The sequence below is a fragment of the Haliotis cracherodii genome, unplaced genomic scaffold (assembly GCF_022045235.1).
Source record: "Haliotis cracherodii isolate W230 unplaced genomic scaffold, xgHalCrac1.p SCAF_5, whole genome shotgun sequence".
NCBI lineage: Eukaryota > Metazoa > Mollusca > Gastropoda > Lepetellida > Haliotidae > Haliotis > Haliotis cracherodii.
Window position 1 is genome coordinate 59,715,085 of NW_027266308.1, and position 24,195 is coordinate 59,739,279.

At 40.1% G+C, this 24,195-nt stretch overlaps 1 protein-coding gene across 1 annotated transcript in view; it reads right to left on the minus strand.

The window, feature by feature from the left end:
* LOC139442818 (codanin-1-like) overlaps nt 1–18,798 on the minus strand; it is a 43,202-nt gene extending 24,404 nt beyond the window's left edge. Inside the window, exons 1-11 of the mRNA XM_071223715.1 lie at nt 18,714–18,798; nt 17,585–18,273; nt 16,527–16,742; nt 15,380–15,562; nt 13,382–13,602; nt 11,283–11,381; nt 9,749–9,827; nt 8,799–8,922; nt 6,333–6,445; nt 3,566–3,731; nt 2,553–2,650 (exon numbers count right to left, since the gene is read on the minus strand). Of these exons, the coding sequence (XP_071079816.1) occupies nt 2,553–2,650; nt 3,566–3,731; nt 6,333–6,445; nt 8,799–8,922; nt 9,749–9,827; nt 11,283–11,381; nt 13,382–13,602; nt 15,380–15,562; nt 16,527–16,742; nt 17,585–18,273; nt 18,714–18,797 (2,072 nt within the window). The 5' untranslated portion in view covers nt 18,798. The remainder of the gene's footprint in view (nt 1–2,552; nt 2,651–3,565; nt 3,732–6,332; nt 6,446–8,798; nt 8,923–9,748; nt 9,828–11,282; nt 11,382–13,381; nt 13,603–15,379; nt 15,563–16,526; nt 16,743–17,584; nt 18,274–18,713) is intronic.
* Between the last annotated feature and the right edge of the window lie 5,397 nt (nt 18,799–24,195).

Below are 24,195 nucleotides of genomic sequence, written 5' to 3' on the forward strand. Positions count from 1 at the left end.
AAAAAATTTAAGATGTATTTTATGATATTTGAATGTTTTATTATGTTTACTGTAGAAATAAAATATGAAATTATATTAAAAAAAAGTTGTTAGAAAGTACACACTCAGACATATTCTACTTAGATTCATTGATGGGTCAGACAAAGAAATTCTAAATATAGCAACATTTCAAGGGAGATAAATTAGATCTTAAACTGAATGAAGTTGCTCTATAATCTCAAATTATTCACTCACAGGCTAATCAAACATAAACTGTCACCTAAACAAAAAATAACCCATCACAATCTTTGCTACTAGGCCAATGATGAATGTGAAAAATGGTATTTCTTACCCTTATTATTTATAACCATTTGTTGTTATGTAAGTATCAGTATTAATTTTGTTGTAATCTGATGTATTCACTGTAAAATACACTAAACCCACACTCTGAAATACAGTCATCAGAGAGTTATCACGTCCTGCTCAAAGGCCGATATTCGGCCCACAGTCTGCAATACTCTGTCAACACATTCATCTCGACCTGCTCAAAAGCCAATATTCGGCCCCAAGTCTGAAGCAAATGTCAGTGAAACTTCCCAAATTGGAATTAAAAATTTCCCAATTCATGTTAACATAATTATGACTGATGTTATGTGTAGGATAAAACATGTCAGAGGGTATTAGAAAGACGAGTAACCAGTTAAACATTTTCAAAACAAGACATCCCTACTTCCTATGATACCAGATGTTATTAACTGGAGTAAAATAAACACACTATCTGCAAATCTGATGAAGAAAACATAATTTTTATTGACACTTTTACCGATGGCAACAAGGATACAAAGTCATCACGGTTATAGTGAGTGACTTGGGTTTTACGTCATTCCAGTTATTATTCCAGTTATATCACGGCGTGTCAGCTTAATGTGCGAGGAAAGCCCGAAGTGATGCAGGTCTCAGACTTTTACCACTTCGGTGAAACCCACGAGCACGAGTATGATGCTGACAAACCTAGAAACATAATCGGGGCAAACCTGGATTCGCACCCACAATCATAGGTTTCTGGCATGACCAAGGGACACAACTCTGCACAGTGGCACCTTAGACAACTGGGCCTACCGTACGGTCGTACCCACTATCGCAGTTATAGGTGATCTTTGTACTGGTAGTATGATCTCCACAAATGGAACCAAAAGACAAAAATGGTGTCATTTTGGAATACAGCAATGTCATTATTAAAACAATTATTCACTTCATTATGGTCACCTATTTTCGATCAGGTAGTTTGACGCTAGACAAATAAGTACAGAAACCTAGACCATGGCCTTGAGTGGGAGAAGAGACAATTTCCATCATGTTAAGGCCAAGATCTAGTTCCCATCTTTGAATGTATTTTTGGGATATCAAGATTGTTGGATACCTTATATAATATATCATAAAATATTCTACATCCCCTCCTCTACACCAAGTTTTCAAGGAAATATGATATAAGGGCAGATGTAACTCAGATGTTAGGGATATATTCTTACACTTGAGATATTGTTTTAATGCTTGGATAACACTAGAATATTCCAGAAGATATGTTTTACAGTCATATATATGTTTAAGGTTTAAAAATTTCCACTTTCGTCTATCAAATCAATCATAAGAATAATACCTTTTCCAGCGTAATGTTTTATAATATACCGGAGTGTTGACAAATTCATGACAACCAGAAACAAGTAAACAGTTATCAAAATGCTGTTTCACATCTAAATTTGAGACGTGAAGGAAAGACAAGTCCCGTGTTTATTTTTAAGTCGTGAATCGTTATACAAGCATCCACAGATCCTCTACAGTTTTTGAGAATCGAGAGGAACCCCCATCTTAAATAAACACGATGGGGATTACCCCTTGGCCAGCTGCTGGACAAGGAGGAAGTCACCAATAAAAGAACTGCCTGGTTAATAGAAAGTCACTGATACATTTGAGGAAGGCTATAGGCGATCTTTTTCAGTTTATCTTCCCTTCACTAACCCGCTAGATGCGCTGACCTGGACGGTTCATCCTTAGGCTCCACCTCTATTGAAACATTCACACTGGTGTATGGACAGTATATCTTTTTGCCTAAACAATTATCTATATATTGTCATGTCCTGCAATATATATGATCAATATATTGTTATGTCCTGAAATATATGTTCTGTGATTCAATGACACAGCTGGGATGATGACTGCTTATATTGTAATAGTAAACCACTTGAGAGACGATCGAAATGAGGCAGTGGGATTAGCTGATCGTTCATTCCAGGTCGCTTTGTTGACGTTTTGCAATTTCTCATTTTACCTTGTTTACTAATATATGTCAACCAATCCGATTGCGAAAAACAATTGTATAGGTTCACAATACCCAAAACACCAGTTAATATAATATTCACCTCTTATTCAAAATAAATAATAATTAACCCTCTTAAAAGTTGTGTCAAAGTACCATTCTTCAATGCTAAATGTTAAAGAGTTTACCATGGTCACCATCATTGTTGAAAGGATAAATGCTAGGCACTAATAGTTCTAATGAAGAAACAGAAACTTACTTTTTAAACTTTTCTGGGTTTGTCTTCTTGAGTTGCGTGAGCAGTGTGACCGTTTCATCCTCTCCGTCACACTTCACTGACTTGTCACCTTTGCACATCTGGGTAGGGGGAGAAACTAGGCAATATCAGTTTAGCTTCATAAGACACCCAGTCAGCCTAAGTTCCTAAATAATTAAAGATTTATCAAAATCATGCCAATATATGTCAGATCAAGTCTAAAGTCAATCTTTATTGACAAAATTGTTCGTCTTCTTCATAGAATGAACATCGACCTTTCCAATTTGATTCCGTTTGTTTTGTAGCTCTGTGGCCAAAGGCTTTACTATGTGTCAAGTCTGTATGATAATTGTTATGAAATTCTGAATCCTTTCAAAGAAAAATCATAACTTTTATAAGCAAGAGTTAACAATCAAAATGAACCTTGGTAGTTTCACCCAGTGATCGATATTTGGTTAACACAGAATCAACCAAGTCACCGAGCCTGACCAACCAATCCATTTGGACACCTCTGATGTTTGTTTGTTTGTTTGTTTGTTTGTTTGTTTGTTGTTTAACACGGCACTCAGCAATATTCCAGCTATATGACGGCTTTCTGTAAATAATCAAGTCTGGACCAGACAATGCAGTGATTGACATCATGAAAATCGATCCACGTAATTAGAATACGATAACATGCATCAACCAAGTTAGACCAACCGATCCTCTTACAACAAGCATCGTTGCCTTTTACAGCAAGAATGGGTTGGTGAAGACCTATTCTACCCCGAATCTTCACGGGTCGGTCACCTCTAACGACCAGCATAGGTTGCTGTGATCTGTGAACCGTGAAGCCAAGGCACTGACACTGCACATGAAACTTTACTTCACGCATTCATGCATGTGTGTGTGTGTGTATGACGCTAGCTAAAACACAAAGTTTCAGATCCATCACTGTCGAGAAACTTTAGGCAGACCCATCTGTTCACCCCTAATTCTAGTGCAGGAGGCATGGATCCGTCCCATGACATACTCACCACAATAAGCTGTGACAGGAAGAGGCGGGCAAAATGAAGATGATTGGTCAGGTCTGTGCGGAAAGTAACCAACCAGCGGATCCGCTCCCCGTGAACATCCACCAGTGACCAACCAGTATTCTGGCGCTTGTCTTCCCAGTCTCGTATCAGTTCGTAGAATACGTCCCTAGGGAAAAATGAAGTCACTCTGTGTCAGAAACATAATGTCTTTGGTAAAAGGAATACCATGTTCCCATTCTGTGAGATACTTTTACCCTTATGATCATGGTAAGCAGAACATAACTAAGTATATGAGGGTACTAGCCTCGGGTCATTTTGTTGAATTGATCCATGGATACTGTATTCGACGTAATAAGCGCCCAGGGGGCTCTCAAAATTAGAAATAGGGGGCTCTTATTAGAATATTATTTTGTCTAAAAAAAGAGTTGAAAGATAAATTCCGTTGTTTATGCTGACAGCCTCAAATGTTTATATACGAGAGATATATTTTTCCAGAATTTAATTGCCCATAAATAAGGGTGCATATAACACACGAGTGCATATTATACGCGAATAAATAAGTATTGTGTACATTAATCAATAGGAAAGGGCGCTAATCATGCTAATTGGGATTGTTCACGAGCCAATATATTAGCAAATTTCGCTGTGGGCGCTTATTAGAGCGGGGCGCTTATTACGTCGAATACGGTACTGAAAATGTTGAAGATGCTTCAGTTGAAACAACTAACAGAGGAAGTTGACAAGAATACTAGCAGCAAGAATGCAGTATACCTGACACCTTCTGCCATTTTGGTAAGGCACATGCTTGCCCCCCCACACACACATCCACACATGACTTGAATTAAATGTTTTTCGTAATCAAATGAAATGTATAATTACCAAATTAGATACAAAATACATATGCTGAAATGTGGATCTGATGAAAGTCACTGATGAGGTTGGCATATGCCATGATGGAACTTCTATTTTCAAGTACTTTTTCAATGTTGATGTCCAATTTTTGACGTTTATGGATCACTTTGATACTAACTTTCAAGGTTTGATCATATTAAACCATATAAATGCAAGCAGGGTTGATTTTTCTGCTTATTTCTTGCCTTATTGCCCAACATTTCCAATATTGATGCTGCTTTATTTGCAGCATCAAACAAACATGGCGGATAGGTGTCGTGTATAATGCATGTGTACCGATCTAGCTGTAGTCATACATCGCTTTGTTGGGTTAAAAGTGTAATTTTCATGTCTCCCTCGACTACATATGGCAGCAATATTTCTTAAAGTAGAGTAAAACTCACTTAAGTGTAATTAGACCTGCAGTCTGAGACCACTGGTCACTTGTTCACAAGGAGCCAAATTATAAATTTATTCAGGGTTCAGATCCATGTTTATTCAGCATGTCTAGCCTGTTATTTAATAGGGGCGGTGGGGTAGCCTAGTGGTTAAAGCATTCGCTCGTCACAACGAAGGCCTGGGTTGTTTCCCACATGGGTACAATGTGTTAAGTCCATTTCCTGTGTCTACTGCCATGATATTGCTGGAATATTGTTAAGGCAGCACAAAACCATAGCCACTCACACTCTGTTATTAAATGGAGCATATGCCAAGTTTTGAAGTTCAAAATCCTCAAGCATTTACATTCGGGTGTTTGAGCTATTTTAAAATTTCAGCCGTCACATGCTTTTCATATGAAGTTGGTTTGTTTGTTTTGTTGTGTAACACCACACGTAGCAATGTTCCAGCTATATTATGGCGGTCTGAAAATAATAAGTCTTGACCACACAATCCAGTGATTGATATCATGAGCATCGTTCCATGCAATTGGGATATGATGACATGCATCAACCAAGTCAGCGAGCCTGACCACCCGATCTCGTTAGTCGCCTCTTACAACAAGCATAGTCGCCTTTTACGGCAAGCATGGGTTGCTGAAGACCTATTCTACCCTGTATTTACACGGGTCTCTTATGAAGTAGCCACAAGGTGACTTTAAGAGGTGAGGTGAAATGGGGTTTAACGTCGCGTCCAAGATTATTGCACTTATATAGCGATGTGCATGTACGTGTGTGTGTTTGTGTGGCTGCTTGTACTAGTCTGGACTGATGCCGATTTATAGTGCTAGCTCACTGAGATACCATGCCGCATTTTAACATGAATACCCCACTCAGACACAGTATACTGACTCCGAGCCAACCAGTCCTTGTTTTAGCCCCTTAATGCTGAGCGCCCGACAGGGTAACAACAAGTACCATTTCTGACTTTAAGAGAGAGAGAGTGAGAGAGTATGGTTTTAAGCCGCTTTTAGCAATATTCCAGCAATATCATGGCGGGAGACACCAGAAATGGGCTTCACACATTGTACCCATGTCGGGAATCGAACCCGGGTCTTCGGCGTGACAAGCGAATGCTTTAACCACTAGGCTACCCGACCGCCGCTGTGACTTTAAGATAAATGATGGACAACAAATGTAGAACTGTCATGTTTCCAATTAGTTTGTCACCTCTTTCGACAAGCATAACCTAAAATGTATTCCAATACTCCAGCTATGACGGTAGCCTGTAAATAATCATCTCTTGACCAGACTATCCAGTGATTGATATTGTAAACAACAAACAATACTGTTGCGGTATGTTGACACACCATCAGTCAGAGAGCCTGATCAACCGATCCTGTTGGTCGCCTCATGCAACCAGTATGGGTTTCTGGGGACCTGTCCTAACACACAATCCCCCTGGGTACTAATCCCTTGAAATGAAGCATTTGTCTCACCTTTGTTTTTTGAACTGATGGAAGCATTTATCATTGGGAAAGCTCTTCCTGTTGTCTGTGTCGGCCTGAAATGACACGCCACCTATTGGTGACCTTGGGAATGACAGGATACTCTGAAAATACAAATCTGCTTTCTTGCATACCAAGTCAATTTGCAAAATATTTATACAGTCCACACCCTATTTTGACTGTAATGATCAACGTCTTCCAATGAAGTTTAAGACTGCCTTTCAATACTCAAAAGCATCCATATAAACAGACTTACAAACAATGTTATGACAAACTTGCTGGCTCCCAATGAATATGTGAGCATGGCCAAAGTTTGACACCATATTATCTAGCTAATTTGCACACCAGCAATAAGGACTTATGTTGACAGTGGTGTTATGTGAAATATATCTCAACACTCATCATGCTCATACAGTTGTTATTTCATGACAAACAATTTTCAACAACAATTTGCCTCATTCACAATTACTGGACCTCAGCATTAGTGGACCCCTTCATGTTGACCTCTCGTGTGCTGTTCCTAGCAGTGTTGTCCTTGTAGCCCTTTCTTGTGCTGTACATGGCAGTGTTGGCCTTGTAGACCTCTCTTCTGATGTACCTTTGTTTGTTTGTTTGTTAGCAGTGTTGGCCTTGTAGACCTCTCTTCTGATGTACCTTTGTTTGTTTGTTTGTTTGTTAGTTAGCAGTGTTGGCCTCTCTTATATTGTACCTACCCTAGCAGTGTTGGCCTTGTAGACCTCTCTTCTGATGTACCTTTGTTTGTTTGTTAGTTAGCAGTGTTGGCCTCTCTTATATTGTACCTACCCTAGCAGTGTTGGCCTTGTAGACCTCTCTTCTGATGTACCTTTGTTTGTTTGTTTGTGAGCAGGGTTGGCCTCTCTTATATTGTACCTACCCTAGCAGTGTTGGCCTTGTAGACCTCTCTTCTGATGTACCTTTGTTTGTTTGTTAGCAGTGTTGGCCTTGTAGACCTCTCTTCTGATGTACTTTTGTTTGTTTGTTTGTTAGCAGTGTTGGCCTTGTAGACCTCTCTTCTGATGTACTTTTGTTTGTTTGTTTGTTAGCAGTGTTGGCCTTGTAGACCTCTCTTCTGATGTACCTTTCTTTGTTTGTTTGTTAGCAGTGTTGGCCTTGTAGACCTCTCTTCTGATGTACCTTTGTTTGTTTGTTTGTTAGCAGTGTTGGCCTTGTAGACCTCTCTTCTGATGTACTTTTGTTTGTTTGTTTGTTAGCAGTGTTGGCCTTGTAGACCTCTCTTCTGATGTACCTTTGTTTGTTTGTTTGTTGGCAGTGTTGGCCTTGTAGACCTCTCTTCTGATGTACCTTTGTTTGTTTGTTTGTTAGCAGTGTTGGCCTTGTAGACCTCTCTTCTGATGTACCTTTGTTTGTTTGTTTGTTAGCAGTGTTGGCCTTGTAGACCTCTCTTCTGATGTACCTTTCTTTGTTTGTTTGTTAGCAGTGTTGGCCTTGTAGACCTCTCTTCTGATGTACCTTTGTTTGTTTGTTTGTTAGCAGTGTTGGCCTTGCAGACCTCTCTTCTGATGTACCTTTGTTTGTTTGTTTGTTAGTTAGCAGTGTTGGCCTTGTCATAGGCTTCTCTTGTGCTGTACCTACCCTCGCAGTGTTGGCCTTGTCGTAGGCCTCTCTTGTGATGTACCTACCCTAGCAGTGTTGGCCTTGTCGTAGGCCTCTCTTGTGATGTACCTACCCTAGCAGTGTTGGCCTTGTCGTAGGCCTCTCTTGTGATGTACCCACCCTAGCAGTGTTGGCCTTGTAGGCCTCTCTTGTGATGTACCTAGCAGTGTTGGCCTTGCCATAGGCCTCTCTTGTGCTGTATCTACCCTAGCAGTGTTGGCCTTGTCGTACGCCTCTCTTGTGATGTACCCACCCTAGCAGTGTTGGCCTTGTCGTAGGCCTCTCTTGTGATGTACCTAGCAGTGTTGGCCTTGTCGTAGGCCTCTCTTGTGCTGTACCTACCCTAGCAGCGTTGGCCTTGTAGGCCTCTCTTGTGATGTACCTAGCAGTGTGGGCCTTGTAGTAGGCCTCTCTGATACTGTACCTACCCTAGCAGTGTTGGCCTTGTCGTAGGCCTCTCTTCTGATGTACCTAGCAGTGTTGGCCTTGTCGTAGGCCTCTCTAGTGCTGTACCTACCCTAGCAGTGTTGGCCTTGTAGGCCTCTCTTGTGCTGTACCTACCCTAGCAGTGTTGGCCTTGTAGGCCTCTCTTGTGATGTACCTAGCAGTGTTGGCCTTGTCGTAGGCCTCTCTTGTGATGTACCTACCCTAGCAGTGTTGGCCTTGTCGTAGGCCTCTCTTGTGATGTACCTAGCAGTGTTGGCCTTGTCGTAAGCCTCTCTTGTGCTGACCCTACCCTAGCAGTGTTGGCCTTGTCGTAAGCCTCTCTTGTGATGTACCTAGCAGTGTTGGCCTTGTAGACCTCTCTTGTGCTGTACCTACCCTAGCAGTGTTGGCCTTGTCGTAGGCCTCTCGCAGCTGCTGCTGCAGATGAGGGGAGAACTCAGTGATCCTGGTGTTGTCTGTGAGGAACCGGAGAGTACTCTTGTCCAGCTGACTCAGGATTCTGGACAGTAGAAACATTTGCATCTTTTAACTAGAAAATAATGCATCTAATGCACATAAATCAGATCAGTTCATTTCTATACATTGCCTGACTGTCATCCAAATTATTATTGTAACAAATCTGGTAGTAATACAGAAGAATGTTTCATCAACATTGATTTAAGGTTTCAAAAAATATATAAATGTCCATAACTGTTTATTGTCTGTATATAGTTTTTACCAAAATTACTACTCAGTGCCAGGAAGGTCAAGAGTTGGTTTGGTTGGTTTGTTTGTTGTTTAACGCCACACTGCGCAATATTCCATCTATATGATGGCGGTCTGTAAATAATCGAGTCTGGACCAGACAATCCAGTGATTGATATCATGAGCATCGATCCACCCAATTGGGATCGATGACATGCTTCAACCATATCCACCATGACCACCCGATCCTGTTAGTCGCCTCTTACGACAAGCATAGTCGCCTTTTACGGCAAGCGTGGGTTGCTGAAGAACTATTCTAACCCGAATCTTCAAGGGTCAAGAGTTGGTGTAAAGTGAAGTTTTTCACAAATAACTACCAATGAAAGTATGGATGATCAGCTTCTTAAATACAACTGCAGTGATGTTTTGGTGTAGGTGCAGTTATCAAGCAAGTGATACACTTTGTGAGCAAGTAACAACAGTGTTATTAGTTGCAATTTGCCTATCCAACTTCAAAGTACAACGATCTGATAATCCAAAACGTAAAAACCTCTGCACAATTATGTGCTGACACCAGTCAAATACAACAGATGCACGAGATGTTTCAGCAACACATCCAGTAACCATGGTAACCCGCATACCTGACCTGCTTCTCCATGATGGTGACAGCAAAGTACACCGCATTATGTACAGAGGAGAAGTACTTCACTTCATCTGACTCTGCAACATGACAACAATAACAAGTCAATCTCTGAAAAATCAAATCTTTGCAGCGTTAGAAACTAACAGTTTTCGTCCATCAGTCCTTATGATGATAACATATAGCAAAACTCTTAAAAAGGGCAAATTTCTACTAGTCCTTATGATACCTTTACCATTGGGCAGTTTGGCAAGGACTACAGGACTAGTGCCAATTTCTAACACTCCTTTGACGGCTCTCTAACATGTCTAAATCAAGATCTGAGGACACCTCTATAAAAAGGTCCCATTAGAGTAAGAGATCTGATCATAATGAGACTGCTAACAAGTGTAATAACTCACAAACTGGGAATCTAATGGTATAAGTTCCATGTATGCAGAGCTCCAGATAAGCTGCATATCTGCGTGAAATATGCATCAGAAATGCAGAAATACGCAGTAAAATAAAATCCAAGCGTATCAAATAGGCAACGAACATTACAGATTCGCTACAAAACTAAAACTTGTGCTTATCATCAAAATATTGTGAAGTAACCCTGCGTATTTGATTAGCAAATCAGGAACTTATTTTGAAATTATAAACGGGCATTCCGTCAACCTTGCCAAACTCCACCATGACCGTTACATCATGATCATTTGCCATCACACTTTCTTGTGGAAGTATCGTAGTACTTTGAGTCCTATAAAGCTCTCGAACCCACACGACACCAGTTTGCAGGGACTAGATGAATAGTGTTTTTAAATATTTAACTTAAATACCCACATGTGTAAAAACTAGTGGGTAACAGAAATTTGAACACCCAGATAGAATTACTGATACCCAAAGTTTTTAAAATGCATGGATAAAATACCCACAACACCAAATGCTAATCTGGAGCTCTGATGTATGCCTGTGGTGTTTTACCGTGACTTACAAAAGTGTGAGTCCAGGGTCCCCTTGCACAAACTGATCTTAGCGCCAAGACTATCGTAAGCCTATGTTAATGTATGGGAGTTACGATAATCTTAGCACTAAGATCGCTTTGTGCATGTGGGCCCAGGGGACTCCAAATAATTAATTTTAAGAATCCTTGTAGACAATATGAGGGTCCTCTGAACATGGTAAAGTATTATCATGGTTTAGTGTACTGTACATTTTGATAATTACTTTAGAGCCTGGAATGAATCAATGATCATGTTGACAGTAGTCATGATTGATGGATGAATTGACCGACACCCATGAGGTGAGGTGAAGGTAAAATGAATATCACTGTGCGTTCCTTGGGACGCAGTGTATTCTTTTTCTGTGTCCAGTATCTACATTTGAGCATACCGAACGCACAATTCTGAGTGTCATAAAACCCTGCACATGGTACATAAAGCTTGCCGTCAGAAGGAACTAAAATGAGGATCAGTAAGTTGCAAGGTTATGCATGTGTGATCCTTGAGTGTATTTATTACCTGGTATCAAGGACTATTGTGTGTGGCCAGACTCACCCTGACTGACATCTTTGTCTTCCTGGACCTCCTCACCCACGGAGGTGAGAAGCTGGGTGAGGAAATACAGCTCCACCGTCAGGTTGGGGAAGAGATAATCTGTGGAGGGGGAGACAACTCCAATAAAATGAGGCTCATCACATTAATATTTGTTTGTTTGTTGTTTAACGCCCCACTAGCAATATTCCAGCCATATGAGGGCAGTCTTAAATAATCGAGTCTGGACCAGACGATCTAGTGATTGACATCATGAGCATCGATCCACACAATTGGGATACATTGATATGCATCAACCAAGTCAGCGAGCCTGACCACCCGATCCAGTTAGTCATCTCTTACGACAAGGAAAGTTGCCTTTAACAGAATGCATGGGTTGCTGAAGATATCATCATATTAGGGGTAAATTAGTATGGTTTCAAGGTGCGTTAGGCAATAAACTTCAGGGCTCGAAATTAGAAAAAAAATCAGGTGTGCCCAAGGGGCACTGGTCCTGTTTTTCAGTTGTGCCAGTTTCAGTTCAGGTGTGCCAGTTTCAGTTCAGGTGTGCCAGTTTCAGTTCAGGTGTGCCAGTTTCAGTTCAGGTGTGCCAGTTTCAGTTCAGGTGTGCCAGTTTCAGTTCAGGTGTGCCAGTTTCAGTTTAGGTGTGCCAGTTTCAGTTCAGGTGTGCCAGTTTCAGTGTGCCAGTTTCAGTTTAGGTGTGCCAGTTTCAGTTTAGGTGTGCCTTGTCTCTATCACCCAATAATCATAGCAAATAGCGATCGTCACAAATAATCACTTCCGTTTGAAAAGCAGGACCAACGTAATATTCATGATACTTAGTGCCAAATTCCTAGTGTAGTTCTAGAGGTTGAATCATTGCCATGTGTACATTCATTAATTTATGCTGCGATTCACAAACACAATTATCGAGTCGAGTAATTCCAGCCTAGTTCCGCAAGGGTGGAAACTGGACTTTTAAAGTCAGTTAACTCTCTTGCCTCGGGAAGATGAGTCCAAAGCAACCTATACCAGACCAGGTTGATCAGGACTTATCCAGGATTCGGGGGCACGAGTGGCCCAGTCGTCTAAGACGCAGCGATTAACTGTGCAGAGTTGCGTCCCTTGGGCACACCAGAAACCTATGATTGTGGGTTCGAATCCCGGTTCGCCCCGATTATGTTTCTAGGTTTGTCAGCACCATTCCCGTGCTCGTGGGTTTCACCGAAGTGGTAAACGTCGGAGACCTGCATCACTTCGGGCTTTCCTCCCACATTAAGCTGACACGCCACGATATAACTGTAATACTGTTAAAAGTGGCATTAAACTCACTCACTCACTATCCAGGATTCCAAACTAAGTGCCCTTGGCAGGCAAATTTGAAGATAAAAAGGGTTATTATGCTCTCATTGGCCAGTGAATAATAAGTCACCGGTACAAAGCCATAATATTAGTTATTATAATGAAACATGTATTGGGAAATTTGTAGTTCCATTTTGAAAATATTTACTGATGTTTGTGCTTCACACCTGGGCAGAATATCAATCTCTAAGCAGGCCCAGATAAATCTTTGTTGATAGTGGGTCATTGTACCACAACGGCTTGGGCTGTTGTTCATAATATCCATCACTAGATTAGCTGTCCAGATTTTTGGACATCATATAACTGGAATATTGCTGAGTGTTTGGTTTGGTTTGTTTTTTAACGCCTCACTCAGCAATATTCCAGCTATATGACGGCGGTCTGTAAATAATCGAGTCTGGACCAGACAGTCCAGTAAATGATATCATGAGCATCGATCCACACAATTGGGATCGATGACATGCATCAACCAAGTCAGCGAGTCTGACCACCCAACCCTGTTAGTCGCCTTTTACGACAAGCATAGTCACCTTTTATGGCAAGCATGGGTTGTTGAAGACCTATTCTACCCCTTGTTGAGTGAGGTGTTACAACAAGGAAAACAATATGAAAAGTTGATAAAATCATGAACATTTTGCAATCTGTCTCAATCAAAAGACTGAGGTGAAATTAAAAACAATGTGTTGAACTTAGGATACTGAATAACAAACTGACCCTTAACATGACCGGTACAAAATTCTTACACCACAAAAACTTCCTACCTGTCAGTGCCCTGGAATATAGGTCTGCCATGACATCAAGAGTATGTTGGTGGGTCACCTGACTCGGATCAGCATGGACGTACTCTATGTGACTAGCTTTTCTCTCCAGGACTGTCTTGGTCGGAGTGACACATGGCACAGAATCGAGGTCAGACTTGGCAGACTTTGGGGAAGCGCATGGATCATTCTCTATCAGTTTCTGTCGACGGAGTTTTTCTTGCCTGCAGTTAAACATTTTAGGTCATAATTCAGGTGTTTATCTAGAATTCTAAACTAAGTGCCAATGGTGGGCAAATTGCCCTGAAGGTCATGGAGAAGAGCAGTTCTTCATTGCTGTTTGTTTGTTTGTTGTTTAATGCCGCACTTAGCAATATTCCAGCTATATGACAGCGGTCTGTAAATAATCATGTCTGGACCAGACAATCCAGTGATTGACATCATGAGCATCGATCGACACAACTGGGATACGATGACATGCATCAACCATGTCAGCGAGCCTGACCACTCGATCCCGTTAGTCGCCTCTTACACATATCTTCATTGCTACTACAAAGAAAACTTATGATAGAATGGATAATCAACTTCTTATCTATTTAATTATCTAAACTGGTAAGTTTTTATTTTTGTAAATTAAAATTATCTTAACATTGGATTCACTGCAGTTAAAACCAAGCATTAGAAACCCCTCCATTTGTATTGGTCTTGTAACAGTGATATACAAGTCATTTCTCAAAAGCCATAACACGTGATTCACTGCGCAGAGTTGTGTCCCTTGGGAACGCCAGAAACCTATGATTGTGGGTTCGAATCCCGGTACGTCTGAGACCTGCATCACTTCGGGCTTTCCTCCCACATTCAGCTGACACACCACGATATAACTGTAATAATGCTAAAAGTGGCGTTAAACCCAACTCACTCACTTTTAACAGGATTGGGAAATTATTGATTCCAATGTAGTAGTAGACCATTTATAGTGTGCATATTTCCACACCACACAGGGGAATGCGCTTTTATTACCCTGGTAACTGAATCAGTTTGCACTCAACAATCATTCTCAGCTCCCTGAGGAGTATACAACCCAAGCTGCCTGTTAGGTGCGAGAAGGTTAACAACCACATTGCCATCTCATCCTACCGGGTATCCATTCACTGCTGGGTGAACAGAGGCACATTTCTAACAAAGTCACTTGCCCAAGGAGACACCACATGTGTAACATGTGCTTCTGTGTGGGGCAGGACCAAAGACCTTGAAACTCTCAGACGCCAAGCTGCCAAAACGCAGTCACCCGTCCAAGGACTCTACGAAATCGACGTTGCTTAATGCTCTAAATGCTACTGTTGACAGGCTCATAGTTGAAGGACACCCCCAAATGAAACTCGCTATAACAGTTTAACGAGTAGGCTTTGCGTATATTTAAAGTTACGTATGTTATGCGTAACTGCTCAGCTTGCAAAATATCAAAACTTTTAGTTGTTTATTTACCTCTAAAAGAAAACATCGCGAGTAGGAAAGCAATTTATCGGCACACAACTACCAGAAACGGCCATTGTTGACTTTTGGCACGTGACATTGAGCGGCATGCAGTCCGATATTTTCTTTATTATTTTATCATTTTTCATATTCGATCACAATTTTTTGTTTGCTGACGAAAGGAAAACACTCAAGTTCCTTGGTTTCTAAAAATTAGCAAATTTCAATGTAATTAATTTTAAACAAAAACAATCTGAATCGTAACATCATGGATTGGATGAAACTTGTACGATCAGGCACCTGTTTTGTGACCTTTGCTCTGCACATGTGTTTTCCCATCAATCCCTGCAGATTTGGGGTCAAGTATCAGCCTCTCGGCAGTTCTAGTAAAGTAACCCCTGTAATTTACCATTATTTCTAAAAAGGAAGTTTTCGAATGAAAGAGTCATGTGACCATGATGTGTAATACATATGATCACAATGATGTGGTAAATGATCACAATGATCAAATGTATTTGCTGTTTTTACCGGAGTAGCTCCCTCTCTTCCATGAGTGTATGCTGGGTAGTTTTGCCACCCCACGCATCCCCCGAACCTCTCACTGGGGGTGACACTTCCATCAGAGCCGCAGAGAAGGGAGATGATCCCTGATTGGTTGACTTTGTCACTGGAGTCGGATTAATTCGCCGGGGTTTCCGTTTTTCAGACGATCTGGAACAGGCGAATGGTTACACATGAAAAAGAGGATAGTTGTGAAAGAGCTTGTAATCATCACTAGTTTGGGGAAGTTTTGCAAAATCATGTTGATGATAGGATCATCCCAACCGATTATTTGAGAAGCATAAGACAAAACATGAAACTTGTTTGTAATTACAATTTCACATACATGTTTGAGCATGTCAAAACAATTCAAAATCAACATGATCAACATCATGAGCATGAAGTTGTTTGTTTCTTTATGATTTAACGCTGCACTCAGCAATATTCCAGTTATTTGATGGCAGTCTGTAGTCAATCGAATCTGGACCAAACAATCCAGTGATTGACATCAAGAGCATCGATCAACGCACTTTGGATACGATGACATGCATCAACCAAGTCAGTGAGCCTGACCACCGGATCACGTTAGTTGCCTCTTACGAAAAACATAATCGCCTTTTACGTCAACAATTGTTTGCTGAAGACCTATTCTCCTCGGATCTTCACGGGCCAATGAACATGAAAGGGTCCTTATGTTGAAATATATGCATGAATAAAGATTCAAGAAGACATGAGATAAAACTTCAGCCAAAACCTGCGAATGTGTGTCCTCACGGTGTAACTAATATCATGATTATAGCTCGGGACAAAACAACACTATACATGGGGGTAGGGTAAACTGTAGGTCTTCAGCAACCCATGCTTGCCATAAAAGGTGACTATGCGTGTCGTAAAAGGCGACTAGCGGGATCAGGTGGTCAGGCTCGCTGACTTGGTTGATGCATGTCATCAATCCCAATTGCATGGATCGATGCTCATGATATTAATCACTGGATTGTCTGGTCCAGACTCGATTATTTACAGACCGCCGTCATATAGCTGGAATACTGCTAAGTGCGGCGTTAAACAACAAACCAACCAACCAATCTTAAACATGACACAAAGACTTAACTACATGATTACAGTAACATGATACCTGATAGATGCTTTTTCCTCTATCTTCTTAGGCTGTTGATATTTTGGTCCTGAATAGTCACCACCTCCTCCAACTGCATCAACGTCTTCAGCTGCAGCGATAGCTTGGGCAAAGGGAGATAACCCTGGCTCTTGGGGACACTTAGTCACAGGGGTTAGAGTTATTCTACGTGGTTTGGATGCTTCTGGAGATTTATTTGGGACACTTTTGGTATCACTGAAACATAACAGTAAAACAATTTGAGCAAAATTCTCAAAAGCTTGTAATGCAAACAAGTTCATAACATCAAATAATAGAGCTATCAAAATACATGAAGCAGTAAGCACACAACAAGTCAAAGAAATAAGCTAAACGTAAGCATGATAAGCTATAGCTAAAAGCCATAAATTGTACAGATTAGATCCACACAGCCAGGCGCCATCATATACATAATTGTGAATGATGAAGTATTTCAATTACTGATGATTAGTGTTGTGTTTGAAGGGGGATCATATGACTTGCAACATGCATGTAAAGGTGTTCAAATTTCATACGTGAAAGTACAACAGTATATACATTAATGACTGAGATTCAGACCTAAGACAGTCGCCAATGCAACCTAACTTTCAATTTGTCCACTGTCTAAAATTCAGAGGTAGCCAAATGACTACCATGAAAAATATCTTGCAGCGACTAAATCTTATTGCTACACATATGTAGACAAAAATAAATAACAGTTGATCTTGAAAAACATCTGCTAATAATTGTACTAGCAAATAATTCCGCATAGAGTCAACAATGAACGGAAATACATTTAAATATTAATTTAATTAGTATTTTATTTTAGTTGGCATTGCTCATTGGATAAGCAAGGATTCCAAGACTAGTGCTATGACTTGTACATGTTATAATAGTTATTTCATATAAGATAATTTCAAACGCATTGGCCTACCTACAATATTGGCTTGACTTCTTGATTTTACCACTAGCTACCTGGAAAAAAATACTTTCAGCCATGGTAAAAATTTAAAGTTTGAGGCCTGACATTAACTAATTTCTCATAGAAACTATTATCGAACCTTTTTTCTCGTTTTTCATCAGCTACTCCCACTGGAGGAAAATCATTCATGCTGATGAGGCTGAAAACAGGAGAGCTTCTTTCCCTTGCATCCTCATTACTTCTGATGAGGGGTGATCCCCCTTTCTTCCTCCCTGGAGCTCTACGATTGGGGGGTTGGGCAGTTGGAGATGGGGATGCTTCTCGGGATGAATAGGGAGATCGTCGTCTTCTTGAGTTTCCAGATTCAGGTGTCAGGAGAAACTCACCCAGACAAAGTTTCTGTTTTGTACGTTGAGCTTCTGGTGTTTGAGACAATGAGGATCTACGTCTATTTGGCGTGTCGCCATCCCATCTTTTTCTGTGATAGTCATTATGAGACATTCTATCACTGCCACCAAAACGATGATGGATATGGGCAGAATCGACAGAAGAATTGGGGGAGAAGAGGGGACTAACATTATCAATGTCCGGTCGGAAACAATCAGCAGGACTGTCTGAAAATAACTGAACTCTTTTTGTACTTGAACTTGCTCGTTTTTGAACAGGTGTCTCCACTTTCTGTGTGCTTGGAGTTTTAACTGGGGATGTATTACTTGATTTCGCATTCTGTAATAGATGCAAAGTTTGGTCCCGCAGAAAGTTTAAGAAAAATGCAATGAATTCAGTTCGAAGATTGTCTGTGCTTTCAATTCCTCCAGGAAGTTCATTCTGCAAAGTAATTATTTAAGCATATAGAAGTTTTATTTGGAAACAAATATAAAACAACAAAGACTTGTGAAAAAGTCCATTCCTGTTAAATTAAAGCAGCTGTATAGTGAAAAACTAAATGCATTGCTTGTATCTCCCGATAACATGCATGGCCACAAATCCTTTTTTCAACTCAATGTCACTGGCTCGGCAAATTCAAGACCTCACATAAACTATCATTTAAAAGATTTAAACTATTTTAGCACATTCAAGTGAATTTTCTCAAAAGCATATTACAACTGCTTTACAAATGATCACAATATGGCATATCGAAACTCTTGACTGTCACATTTGTCGGCAAAAAATACATCTCAAAATAAACTTTGCCACATAAAACGGCAAGCTAAAGAAAAGGATCAACTTTACGTATTCTTTGAGTAATGTATCAGTCCAGTTCTTACATTGTCCGATTTGTTCCCCAACCAAGTAACGAGTGCTTCGGCAGACACCTGTTTATTCAGCAGAAGCTGAAGCACGGTAGCCATTTTGATTACCCCGCCTTTCAGGAATGGGTTGATACTGAAATGTGCGTCGGAGAAAGATTCGAAATTAGCACACACAAATAATTTAACTAATCACTGAATGTTTGTGTTATGTAAACGACACCACATTCTTTGATATAAGATGTTGTGTCCTTGTCAGTTAATTTAGAAAACATGATATTTGATTAATGCCGAATAAATACGACCGGTGTTCAGACGGAAAGACCAACTTTAAAATCACCACATCCCGCGAATTTCTGTGTGTGTTCGATTGGATAATGTATTTTGACGTGTAAACTAATTAGTGATTTCAGCAAAAGGTTAAACATTATGTTTATCGAATGTCGTTGAACTACGTAATAAGATTAGATTACGACAAACGAAATAAAACAAAGTAAGATGTAAAAACGATATGAAAAAGGCAAAACTGATAAAGCGACCGCATCGACCTCGTGGCACATTTCATATTCCGTGGTACATACAGGGCAACAATATATATGTGTGTATAAAAAATAATAGCTAGTCCTTGTAAAGGAATATATATGTTATTGTAATGGCCATTTTTATGAATGTGCAAATATACCATTCATATACACTTTTTTGAAGTCATTGGTTTTTTCTTCAGAATTGTTTTTTTTGGAAAAGTAAAGATTGTGACGGTCATAGCCTGTGGCTATCTGCATATAAGTATTCCTTGTTTTTGCCTTTTCAGATTCTTGCGGTTTCGAAGACGACATATTGTTCGAAGGATACTGAAAATTCAATGCTTGAAATTATTAGTGTTTTTTCCCCGTCGAAATAGTGTCCTATCCACTCACAGTTGGAGCAGTCATAAATTATGCATACAGAATTTCACCCTTCTTGCAATATATTCACTTGCTATTTTGTCATGCACAAACAATTAAGTCGATTAAGTGTTGACTTCCTCGCAACAACCATAATAAAATAATGATGATACTCCACCATACAAAAAGAACAAACTCAGAAAACGCGCTCTGCTCTACATGCAAGTACATTTATAGTGTTGCCAAGTGTTGCCAAGTGTGGGCGGCTATATCTCTCAGAATGGCAGGACAGATTTTGGTCCATATCCAAAATTAAGGCTCAAGGATACATCAACGAAATTCTACCACACGTCCCCTGTAGCCGTCTCTAGATATTTTCTTTTCTTAAACAATCGGAGCAGCGACAACTGCTTGGTGTGCATGTTATCACCAATGATGACACCTGATATTCAATCTACAGTAAACTACGGTTATAACGAACTCAAAGGAACCACTGATTTTAGTTCGATATAACCGTAGTTCGTTATAAGCATATATACAGCAAATGGCCGGAACCAAAAATATGTTCGTTATATCCATCAGTTCGTTATAACCGAGTTCGTTTTAAACGTAGTTTACTGTACATCACATTTGCCTTTGACCATACATGGTCTAAATAAGACTACAATGTGGCTGACACCTAGCCAAGATCAGGGAAGTCATCTATCAGTCTATCAGTCAATGTTCACCCATTCCCATGCAATACACGTTCAAGGACACTTGACGCCTTATTAATAAACACATTAAAGTTATTATTAGTATTAGGCTACTTCCACAAAAGCTTCTATGAAATGAATTATTGATTCCAGTCCCGAAAGTAGACATCGACATGGAAATGGATACCTTCTTTATCACTTACACTTGTAAATTTGCCCAAGTCATGTTGCCCTCGTCTCCACGTAGTTTCGTTTCTGAAACAACTAGTATGCATGAAATACATGAATTTCGTATGCATGTATAACATGAATCTAGTATGCATGAATTACATGAATTTAGTATGCATGTATAACATGTTTTGTTTCTGAAACAACTGGAACGCATGTTATCACTAATGTTGACACCCGTTATTCAATATATACCACATTTGCCTTAAACATTTTTTTAAAGTACTCATGGAAATGAAAAAAACCCTGTTTTGCTGGATTTAATAATCGACACAGAGCATTACGTATATGTAAATACGAAATAACAAAACAACTGTAAAAGTACTAGTATGGATTTGCTAGTTTTATCTCAGTGCTCATTACAAAACGTACTTTGCAGGAGGTAATTTGTAGGCACTTTCAACAATCAAAAATAAAAATAAGTCCAAATTGACATGGCAGATACAGGCTATAGGCATTATGCAAATCACATGCACGTGGGTTTCAAGCACCTGTTTTCACCTGTCGTTAACGTGTCATAGGTCATGGACATTCACCTTGATCTACTAACACTTGGTTATGCTCAGTTTCACAATAGTCTGTTTTGTTCACATTTATACACACTTTTACGAGTAAAAAGACATAAAAACCTTTGATAAGCTGTATTTGTGCCAAGGCCTAATTAGTACTAATTGAGTTGTTTGAATATTTATATATTTTGTATATTAACTGCATTGATTTAAAATCTGAGATCGTAAAAAAAACAGGGTTTTTTTTCATTTCCGTGAGTACTTTAACACCCAGTCAAGATCAAGGAAGTGAGAGTACGTGACTCACATAAACCTTGTCATATCTAATGTTCACAGCCTCGTTTCTATTTCTTCCCCACAGATATCTATAGTCTTCTACGCACCATGGTTTAACTTTCTCCGACTGAGCCTAGTACTATACGAGTTTCTGCATTATTCAAGAAAAAACACGGCGGGAACAAAAACGGGCTACTCCTGTACATATGTGGGGTAACCAATCCGGGTTTCAACCAAGAGGCTCACCGAAAGTTCCACGCAGAGTGACGTTGCCGTTCTCTGTTGTGTTTCAAGGATGTCAATGCTTTTTTATATGATACTCGATCTTCCTTAACGATTAATCTGGTTCTGTGACCTAATTAGAACATCAAAACTCGATTAGACATTCATTTGGGAACTGTGTGAATTACATGAATCTAGTATGCATGTGTGACGTGAATCTGTTATGCATGAATTACATGAATCTAGCATGCATGTATGATGTGAGTCTAATATGCATGTATAACGTAAATCTAGTATGCATGTATGACTGAGTGAGTGAGTGAGTTGGGTTTAACGCAGCTTATAATAGTATTCCAATTATATCACAGCGTGTCAGCTTAATGTGGGAGGAAATCCCGAGGTGATGCAGGTCTCAGACGTTTACCACTTCGGTGAAACCCACGAGCACGGGTATGGTGCTGACAAACCTAGAAACATAATCGGTGCGAACCGGGATTCGAACCCACAATCAAAGGTTTCTGGCGTGCCCAAGGGACGCAACTCTGCACAGCAAATCGCGGCGCCTTAGACGACTGGGGCACCCGTGCCCCCTATGCATGTATCAAATGAATTTAGTATGCATGTCAGACATGAATACTGTTTCCATGTATAACGTGAATGTAGTTTGCATCTCTTATATATGAATCTTTGTCAGATATGAATCGAGCATGCATGCATGACATCATCTTCCCGAGGCAAGGGAGTTAATTGACCATAAAAGTCCAGTTTCCACCCTTGCCGAACTAGGCTGCAATTTCTGGGCTCGATCGTAGCGCCACCATTACGTGATGTGTCCCTTCTATGCCTCTCCTATTGCCCAATCAGATTCCGCCTCTTGTATCACTTACACTTGCTTCAAACAAAATGGCGGCGCCCTGTGAAGACGATCCGATTAATAATCGAGATCTATATTGTGATAAAACGGGTTTCACATCGCAAAGTACACCAAATAACGTGAGGACCTTGATTAAAAACATGAACAGATTTGGAAAATTACTGTTGATCCCGTGTTGGCGGTGCACATGCTTTGCAAATCCTGCAATCGCCCGAAATCTGCACAACAGTTTACGAACCGGATTTCGATTTCGTTACACGATTTTGATTGGACTATGGAAAGATTCTTTACTCCAGCCAAAATATAACTCCATAATTCCAGCCTAGTTCGGCAAGGGCGGAAACTGGACTTTTAAAGTCAGTTAACTCACTTGCCTCGGGAAGATGTTATGACACGAATACAGTTTCCATGTTTAGTGATATTCCAACAATAACACGGACACCAGAAATGGGCTTCGCACTTTGTATCCTTGTCGGTAACCGAACCCGGACCTTCGGCGTGACGAGCGAACGTTTTAATCACTGCCCCGTTTCCATGTTTAACATTAATATTTGTTGCATATATAAGTGAGTGAGTGAGTGAGTAAGTTGGGTTTAACGCCGCTTTTAACAGTATTCCAGTTACATCACGGCGTGTCAGCTTAATGTGGGAGGAAAGCCCGAAGTGATGCAGGTCTTAGACGTTTACCACTTCGGTGAAACCCACGAGCACGGGAATGGTGCTGACAAACCTAGAAACATAATCGGGGTGAACCGGGATTCGAACCCACAATCATAGGTTTCTGGCGCGTCCAGGGGACGCAACTCTGCACAGCGAATCGCGGCGCCTTAGACGACTGGGCCACCCGTGCCCCCTATGCATATATTGCATGAATCTAGCACGTATACATGGTATACATATATGTTCCATGTTTGACGTGAATCCTGTTTACATATATGGTATGCATCCAGTAGTTTGGTTTATGGTATGCATCCAGTATGCTTGTACAATATGAATACAGATTGTGGTTACGGTATGCATCCGTTTTACATGTACTGTGGTAGATTAACACTTTGTTTCTGAAAATATGTAATTATAATAACTATTAAATGAAAAGGAGCCCCTGTGAGAAGGGAGATTCAGAACTTGTGGAAATCGAGACTTGCATCATTCCGTTACCTTTGCAATACAGAAAGGGCCCGGCGGAAGGGAATATAATATGGTTAAAGCACTATGCAAATATGACAAGTACCCATTGCAACCGCGTGGTTGTTACATCCGTCTCTTCTTTTCCTAACTTGCAGGAAAGCTAAAGCTTATGTTTGTCATTTGTGTAGCTTCAAATGACACAAGAGTTTGTTAAAAATCAATTTTACTCAGAGGGCATACTTTAGAGCTGTTGGAAATAATCGACAAAAATGTGCAATATCAAGCTTCAAAATTCATCGTAGTTGGTGACTAAAATACTGCAATTCAATCTCGTTTCCATGTAAGTCGTGTATTAAGAAAACTATCGAGGACTTATACTACTTTCTACTTGTATGTACACTATACTCTGCTATAAGAAAAAGATGTATTACATCCAAATCCAAATGATCCAAAGATGTATTCCTGTACATGTGAACCAGTAAAGATAAATTATTTATGCAAAACATTCCCACGTATATTTACCACACACCCTTGAACAGACACACATTCGTATATAGAGTTTACAATGTCGGAGTCACCTCTGTTCTATCTGTACTATAGGCTTGTGGGCTTAAAAGTGATTGAATGAAGATTGAATGGTTGAATTTGTTATTGATGTACTCCCTCATACGTTCTCTTCACAGA